Here is an 8,896-nt window from a genome sequence, read left to right as displayed (position 1 = left end):
TTCTTGAATAAACGTTAAAGCACGTTTATCAAAAAACTTAGAAAAGACGTTTTGGCCGAAAATCATAGATTTAGGCCTTCGTTGGTTTAACAGGAAAAATAAACAAACGCCTATCTAAAAATATGTTATTCAATTCAGTTCAGTTCAGCTCAGCTCAAAGACTTCCGGACGCCTTGACGGTCATGTTGGCCCGGCCGAGCATGTAATTTATATGCAGTTTAACTTGTAAAGGTCACAGATTTTAGCCACTAAGAAGAGTTTTATAAAATGAAATGTCAGTTATGTAAATTCGCACAGTGCATTACGACAAAAACTAGGAGACAAGAGCCTCGCCCACTTTGAGGTTTCGGTTTGGAGATCAACAAGTGCGGCTGTTCCGCTGAACAGGATCTGAGGATTTGGGGAAAACACTAAAAAATCAGTGACTTTGGCATCGGGTCGCCGAGATCTCAAGACACTGGTAGGAAAGACAGTTAACTAGCTAGTTTGTTCACCGTCCAATTGATGTGTTGGGCAGTAGTAACTGTTGAAGTAAATATGTGCGATATCTATGTCGTTATTTGCCCCCAGATATGGCCCACATTTCGGAGCATGTTTATGTCATGTTATCTTTAGCATGTTATCTGTAAATAAGGCACGTGCTACCTTCTGATTTCAAATTAGATAGAGCGTTTTCCGTTCGGCTTGTAAACGTGGCCAATTGTAAAATGGGGTGTACAAAATAATGTGGACTTTGGTGTGAAATAGAATTGCGACTTGGTTTAGACTGCAAAAACCCCGTTCGCAAATTCAATTCCGAAAGGCCAAAACTATGCGTGGGGACATTTTTCTTTTGCTGCACCATGTACCATAATATTGAGTTCAAGGAATCAAATGATTCACGATTTTGTGATCTGCATTATGTTGCTCAGTAGGTTCTCTGCGACATCCAGTCGCTATGCGACATATCAAACCGTAAAGAATCTTGAGGCCTAAGCCTTTGTTGCAATGGCAATTTTCTTTCAACTTGTACGGCTCGAAATTAATTTCGTTTTTGATACAAGTTGTCAGAAAATTGTCTAGTATAACATGCCCTGAACTGGGGGTGATGTGCCGCAATTTTTTGTATTGAAGCAATCGTTGCAAGAAGTAGAACTCGACTCAACTGTAACCAACACCAACATTGCGAGACACTACATGATGTATTCGTTTCGGGGCTCGTTAATGCCTCAAGGGTCCCCAAGCAACCGCTTTCCATGCAACTTGTTTTCGCCACCACAAGACAAATTACGAGACAATTACCAGATAAATTGCAAGAAATGAACTGCCTTGTGTTCCATAAACTACTACGTTTATGTCTCTTTGGTGGGGTTAGCAATTCGGGGCCTTGTAAACGCAAAGAATTGGGTCGATTTGAATCGAAAACGCCCAAATTTATGCATCATTAACCAGAGATCAATGAGACGGAATAAGTGAATACTGAACCGAAATATGATCAGCATCTGTAGCTGATAGCTAGAAATGTCGTATTCTGGATTGCATTCAGTGGGCATGGTTTGGAAATTTGGAAAACATCTAATAACAGCCATAACTTGTAGACAATGGGCCGCTGCCAAATCTCAAATTCACGACCTTACAATCAGCTTAGACATACTATACTATTCGAACCAAGGAAGTACGAATTGCCTTTTACAAGTCTCATCAATCGAGTGTGGCAAACATTTTGAAAGGTTGTATCACGTTATCTGACATGACTGTTTCTTCACTCGGATTAAAAATTGCAAAAGACAGTCGAGCTGGCATCGTGCCTATCAAATATGGCGTTTTTGTCATTGTACACTGGTCATGGTGTGGTTGACCCCTTACAAAGCGCTGGCGGTGAAACGTAACTGCCCGGAATGGTCACGTACCTTATTTAACTTCTTAAAAACTTTTTGATAAAATAAAAACTTATATTCCAGTACGGGAACAAATTCTTAATGTGACTAACATACAAGTTGTGAATCAGTTAGAATGAGTCACTCTTGGCCCTAGGCTTTTTGAATATTCTTTCAGACCACGATGTGACGTATGCATCACTTGACCTTCATTCAAGCCTTAAGACGCCAAGGAGTTTTTAGAAACAACACTGCTTTGTTTTGGAGGAAGTTGTAACTTTGCGTGGTGTCTTTAAGAAGTTTATGCATCACTAACTCGAGATCAATGAGACCGAATAATATAATAAGAAACCAAAATGTGATCAGCATCTGTAGCTAGTAGCTAGAAATGTCTTATGCCGAATAGATAGATATCTTTATTTAAACACGGCGTTTTATCAAATTGTAATACAAGAAATATTAAAATTTGGTTTACATAAAATCTGTATATAGATTAGTTAAACTTTTACACTGGTTAAGAAATTACGAACTATTCGGACGATTTGTTGATGCCGCGATAGTGAAAATAACTTCAGTTTACTCTTTTAAGAATTGTTTTCCTTTTTTTCTGTTAAAAAAGTAAACTAAAGTTATTTTCACCATCGGCATCAACAAATCGTCCGTCTCCTTGATCTCTGGTTAGTGATGCATAAACTTTTTGAAGACACCACGGAAAGTTACAACTTCCCCCAAAATATTTAAAAATTCCTTGGCGCCTTCAGTTAAGGCCTGAATGAAGGTCACGTGATGCATTCGTCACATCGTGGTCTGAAAGAATATTAAAAAGGCCTAGGGCCAAGAGTGATCCATTCTAACTGATTCAAACTTGTATGTTCTATCACGTTGAAGATTTGTTCCCGTTGTGGAATATGAAGTTTTTATTTTATCAAAACCTCTGCCTGGTTTTCTCAGACAATGACTCTTAAATCTATCCAGGAATTTTTCTTCCTTAAGAGTATTTGGAAAATTGTTCCAAACTTTTGCCTCCGTAAATGCAAAACTATTGTTTAAATATATAGTTAGTTCTATTTTTAGGGAGCTCAAAGTTCATCCTAGAAGAACGTAATCTCTAATCGCTTAGTGAACTAGTACGAGTAAACATGTCAGACAAATATGCCGGCGTCAGGCCACTGATTATTTTAAATATCATTATCGCCTTTGATATTGTCTCTGTTCTGCTAAATTCGGCCAGCCTAATAGATCAAGAACATCGTTTGATCGTGTTGAACACGAGGCATCGGCAGTAATAATCCGTGCCACACCGGTTTTTTAACTGTTTTTGAAGACTTTTAATTTGGGTCTCACATATAGAGTCCCAAACAATACAACAATAGGTAAAGTAAGGTTCAGTTAATGACCTATAAATAAGCCTGTTTAAGACAGATCTAACCTTTTTTAGAATACCTACGTTGCGAATTACCTTTTTCCTAATACTAGCAATATGGGAATCTCAAGTTAAATTTTGATCAATATTTACACCAAGGCATTTCAGGGAATGCAGCTGTTGCAACACTGCATCATTCAAATGTGGTGTCACATTTCCTTCGAGTGCCGCTATTCTCTGTCTTGATCCTATTAACATAAAGTCCGTTTTTAAAACATTTAATGTAAGCTTATTAGCAGAAAGCCAAGATGTAATTCCCTTTAAATCAACGCCAGCAAGTCAAATTAGTGCCGTCAGCAAATAATCTAGCTATTCCGTAATCTAGAGATTTTGGAAAGTCGTTAACGTATACAAGAAAGGGTAGTGATTCCAAAGTGGCTCCGCATGTTATATCTGCCATCGACGAGGTGATCCCATTTACGTAACTCACTTGCTGTCTATCTTCTAAATACGATCTGAACCACACAAGTGCCCTATCGACTCCATAGCAGTTTAGTTTTTTCAGCAGAATAACGTGGTTGACGGTATCAAAGGCCTTTTTTAAATCGAGAAAAAGAACCCCGTTTACCATCTCGCGATCAATATTAAAACACCATTGGTTTAATATATCTAAAAGAACAGTATGTCGAGTGCTGTGCCCTAAAACCAGATTGGTGTGAATAGATTAATTTTTTGTCACTGAAGTGAGAATAAATTTGTTTGAAAATAAGCCTTTCAAATAACCGTGCTACAGCCTAGTAGGACCGATATAGGCCTGTAGTTGTTGGGTTCATTTCTTTCGCCAGATTTTAAAATTGGTGTCACTTAAATATACCTAAGAAGATAGAGAGATTGAAAATGTCTGTCAACTTTCTTATGTCTAAGACATACTATACTATTCTACCCAAGGAAGTGCGGAGTTTATCAATCGAGTGTGGCAAACATTTTGATGCGTTGTATCACGTTATCTGAAATGATTGTTTCTTTACTCGGATTTAAAATTGGCAAAAGACAGCCGACCGAGCTGGCATCGTGCCTATCAAATATGGCGTTTTTGTCATTGTACACTGGTCATGGTGTGGTTGACCCCTTACAAAGCTCTTATCTTAAACGTAACTGCCCGGAATGGTCACGTGCCTTATTCGACTTTTTAATAACGTGTTGATAAAATAAAAACTTATATTCCACTACGGGAACAAGTATTCAATGTGATAGAGCATACAAGTTTGAATCAGTAAGAATGAATCACTCTTGGCTCTTTTGCCGTGAATGTTCGTTCAGACCACGATGTGACGTTGCATCACCTGACCATCATTTAAGCCTTCAGGCGCCAAGGAGTTTTTAAAAACAACACTGCTTTGTTTTGGAGGAAGTTGTAACATTGCGTGGTGTCTTTAAGAACTTGCACGTATTAACACGCTTGAGAACTTACATTCCATATCGAACCCAAGTAAACGCACAGATGCACGTATAGCGCAAACCATATTGTTTGTTTGATTTTTTTTTTTTATCACAGTTCAGTGTGCTAATTTAAAGAGGTAAAGAGGCCGTTGTTACGAAATAGCCGGTTTGACAAATAGTTTTGTTTGGCACCCTTCTGCCACTTAAAGGGAAAGTATCACGCGAATTTGATATCATTTCAAAAATGTTTGTCTGTCAACAGAAACCAAAAAAATTGTCTAATTTTGTTATAGTTTTTTTTTTTGTATTATTAATTTTTTCACTGTTTTAAATTATCACCCCAGTGCAATAAAACTGTCCATTGTTGCCTCTGGCAGATGCAGAAACTTGATGTTGGGCAAACGTTTTTCAAGTTCTCGTATTTTTGTTTCTAAAATGCGCTAGAACAGATAACGAGTTGTTCCCTTCAAGAATTGAGTCGATTTCTTTCCTCTCGTAGTTCTAAAATTATTTTGTGGCTGAGTAAAGGTCTTATTTCACCATTTTTAACAAACGAGGTTAAAACCCTATGGCACTTAATCCCCTTAAAGGATCAAAAACGCTGTACGTATAAAAGGTTAGGTTAGGCAATGAACGCGAGTTTTCTATGAGATAAATTGCCACAAGCAAGCTCCCTCGTGGCCCTGTATATCTAATGCCAGAGACACGTTTTTAATATATCGCTTAGGACACGACTGTGAATGATCATCTAATCGCCTTTCACCCCAATATGAATTTTTGGGTAATTTTTCGACTCCAAAATATTTTGACTCATCGCACAAATATTCTTCATCGCAGACCAGTTTGAAGCCATGGGCAACAGGATGGACTGCTGTTACAATATGCGCTGGTCATATCAGTGCATATTTCCTTGTATTCGTTTTTGCACGTACACTGGACGGCGCGTGTGGTACAATTTTGACGGCGAGGAGAAGGTTCAACCACTGGTCCACTTGTACCACCCACAGGCTACAGCCATTTACAAGTTTCCAGATAAGTTTCCAGGCATCAATGATGACCCAGATATCGGGAGAGAATTGAAAAGTGGTGCGTAACAAAACATTGTGATTTGCTAAATAATCTGATTGGCCCAGGAATCTCAGTGCAGTTGAAAATCTGTTCCCGGTTGTTCAAGGAGTGGATAAATCGCTATCCAGAGTATAAAATGTACTCCCAACCAATACATTTTATTCGTTGGATATAGTGGATAATGGTATCCACTCTTTGAACAACTGGGACCTGGCCTATGAGCAGGTTCTCTTGGTTTGTTTCATAACTGTGTGTCTGTCCAAGAGAGGTGTCCACGTATATATATATGGGAGGTTAACAATGTTTATGTGGCTGCAACCATGACGGAGTGTGCATTGCCGGCACTTAGGAGAGGTGTCCAGTTATATGGAAGTTAAAAACATAGTGTTTGCATGTAGATGAGGACCATAACTCAGTATCCATTTAGGAGAGGTTTATCTATATAAAATAAAAAAAATCACTTTATTTAAGTGTCAGTGTATTTAGCGCAGAGCACTAATTGGGGACACTTTCCGGACTGAATTGGAATTTAGAAATGTTGGTTTTTGAGGAGAGGGGAAAACCGGAGTACCCGGAGAAAAAACCTCTCGGAGTAAGGACAAGAACCAACAACAAACTCAACCCACATATGACGCCGAGTCCGGGAATCGAACACAGGCCACATTGGTGGGAGGAGAGTGCTCTCACCACTGTGCCATCCCCCCTCCCCCCATATATATTGGAGTTAGAATGTAGTGCTTGTACGTGGCTGGCACTGTGACTGAGTGTCAGAGCTGCCACGTATGGGGGTTAAAAATAAAGTTTTTGTGTGTGGCTGGGACCATAACTGAGTGTCCACATAGGAGGGATGTCCACGCATGTGAAGTTAAGGACGGTGTCTACTCTTGTTACTGCGCATACGTTCTGCGGATCTCGAGATACTCGGGTTTCCTATGGGTGGTGCCTACTAATACAGGGATAATTTTGCGCGGTTTACAACTATACGGAGAAAGCAGAACTTAGCAAGTGCTTTTGGTATCTCAAAGGAAAATTAGGGGTAACCATGCATTTTTCAGAGGTAATTAAACTTCAATTTAGGAAAAAAATCCCATACATAGGTAAATATTTTGGCACTTTTTAGAAATATTATTGCTTAATTATCTCTGAAAAATGCGTGGTTACCCCCAATTTTCTTTTTGGATTCCAAGATGCCTTGCTAAGATCTGTTCTCCCCGCATAGACATAAGCCGCACAAAAATACTTCGGTATTAGTAGGCACCGTCCTTAAGAGTAGCGTTTTAATGCAGCTAGGACCATGAATGAGTGTCCAAATAGGAGAGGTGTCCACATATGAGAGGTCAAAAATACAGTGTTTGTATGTGGCTGGGACCATGACTGAATGTCCGCTTAGGAAAGGACAGGTGTCCACCTATGAGAGTTAAGAACTGCAGTGTTTGTATGTGGCTGGGACCATCACTGTGTGTCCACATAGGAAAGACGTCCACTTATGGGAGGTTAAAAATATAGTGTTTGTGTGTGGCTGGGACCAAGACTGAGTTTCTACCATCTTTCACCATAAAAAAGAATGTTCCTTCAATTTGGTTGCATTGGCCAAGACTATTCCACTTAGGAGAAGTGTTCACTGACTAGGAGTAAGTTTGCGGAAGTTAGGTTATGTTTTAATTTCTTTGCACAGGCCTCGATGGCCCCGCTCAGCTAGCCGCTGTATGCAAGTATGCCGCAGACAACGACTACCAGGTTAGGGCCGTGGGCACCGGCTCCTCGTGGTCCCGTCTCACGCATACAAAAGACATAATGATAGACATGACAACGCTGGATAGGTTCATTACACCTGAGCCCATATCCCGACAGGACAACATGAACAAGGAGGAGGTGTACATCGAAGTCGAGGCTGGGATGCGTGTGGTGGATTTTGTTAACAAGTTGGACACGAAATATGGCCTCGGGCTTAAGATGATGGGGAATTACGCTGGCCAAACGGTCGGAGGAGTGGCGAACACTTCCACACATGGGTCAGGGATATTCAGTGGAACAATGGTAAAATAATCATAATAATTAATGAAAACTGGATCATTTCAGCGCGTAAGGTCTCTAATATTACTACAACTGTCGCTCAGCATGTTCAATAACAACCATATTTTCTTTCCAGTCAACCTTAGTGGTAGGTGTTCACATGATCATACACGGAGGAATCCAGGTCAAAGTGAGCGGCGGAGAGGAATCCATTCATGACTGCGAGCAGAAGATTGACAACGCCAATTATGGAGACGAACCTGTGGAGATAAGGAGTGATGACGTCTTGAAGGCATGCGCAGTAGGGCTGGGAAGTATGGGGATAGTTTACTCCATTACGTACCGTTGTATTCCTGTGTACAACCTGAAGGAAGTCAGGAAAGTGGTCGCTGTGCCCTGGAGCTCACCCGAGGATTTAGAAGTCCGGGAAAGGTTTGCTAATATGTACACTAACCGCGAAGAGGGAGAATATTTTTCATTTTTTGTCAACCCATATCCCATGTACAAACGGAGCTGCTGTAGGTGTGGAGATGGGTGCTGTGGAGGAGGGTGTTGTAGCTGTGGAGGAGGGTGCTGTAGCTGTGGAGATGATTGTTGTAGCTGCGGAGAAGGGTGCTGTGGAGAAGGGTGCTGTAGCTGTGAAGAAGGGTAAGGAAAACTGTATCAAGTACATCCAAAGCCATAATAAGTGAACCACACGCGAGCGCCCTTTATTTTATATCCATTCACCACATATAACCCTAAATACCAAAATTGATAGAGAGCCGATACTGCAGCCTTTGAATTAAAAAGACCCCACCAACCAACAATAAGCAAACAAACGTTAGATCCCTGCAGGCGATTAAAATATCAACTGTTGCCTTCTGAGCTAAAGATAGAGTGAGATATGGATCGCCACTGAGTCCGGCGGCCTACACGGCTCGCGCTTTTAAACTCTGGTGTACGAAGTAATTAGGAGCATTTCTACCCCTCCCTGGTTAGGATTCTAGTCAGTACGGAGATAGATAAAGAGACGTGAGGCATAGTTTCTTGCTTAAGGAAATATATAGAAAACAACACGAGGTTAAACCGTACGGCGTTCTTTTTAATCTTCCGATCTTTTTAATCTTCCTATGCTCTAACCAATATACCAAGCGGAGTCAGCATTTGCTTCAAC

The 8,896-nt window shown here is 40.4% G+C and overlaps 1 protein-coding gene across 3 annotated transcripts in view; it reads left to right on the top strand.

Moving 5' to 3' along the window:
• The first annotated feature begins 286 nt into the window (after nucleotides 1-286).
• The window catches only part of LOC146451517 (uncharacterized), a 16,519-nt gene continuing 7,909 nt past the window's right edge, over nucleotides 287-8,896 (top strand). For 2 of the 3 annotated variants that reach the window (XR_014859980.1, XM_085098873.1), the window contains exons 1-4: nucleotides 288-460; nucleotides 5,497-5,745; nucleotides 7,403-7,764; nucleotides 7,877-8,388. Coding sequence is in view for 2 of the 3 variants with exons in the window: in XM_085098873.1 (XP_084954999.1) it covers nucleotides 5,511-5,745; nucleotides 7,403-7,764; nucleotides 7,877-8,388 (1,109 nt within the window). In the remaining variant the exon portion in view is untranslated. Of the gene's footprint in view, nucleotides 461-5,496; nucleotides 5,746-7,402; nucleotides 7,765-7,876; nucleotides 8,389-8,896 lie in introns of all 3 variants that reach the window. The other variant, XM_085098874.1, reaches the window with a different exon arrangement.

This window comes from Pavona decussata, unplaced genomic scaffold (assembly GCF_977016875.1).
Source record: "Pavona decussata unplaced genomic scaffold, jaPavDecu1.1 SCAFFOLD_386, whole genome shotgun sequence".
In the NCBI taxonomy this organism is placed as follows: domain Eukaryota; kingdom Metazoa; phylum Cnidaria; class Anthozoa; order Scleractinia; family Agariciidae; genus Pavona; species Pavona decussata.
This window is presented reverse-complemented; position numbering and strand designations above follow the sequence as displayed.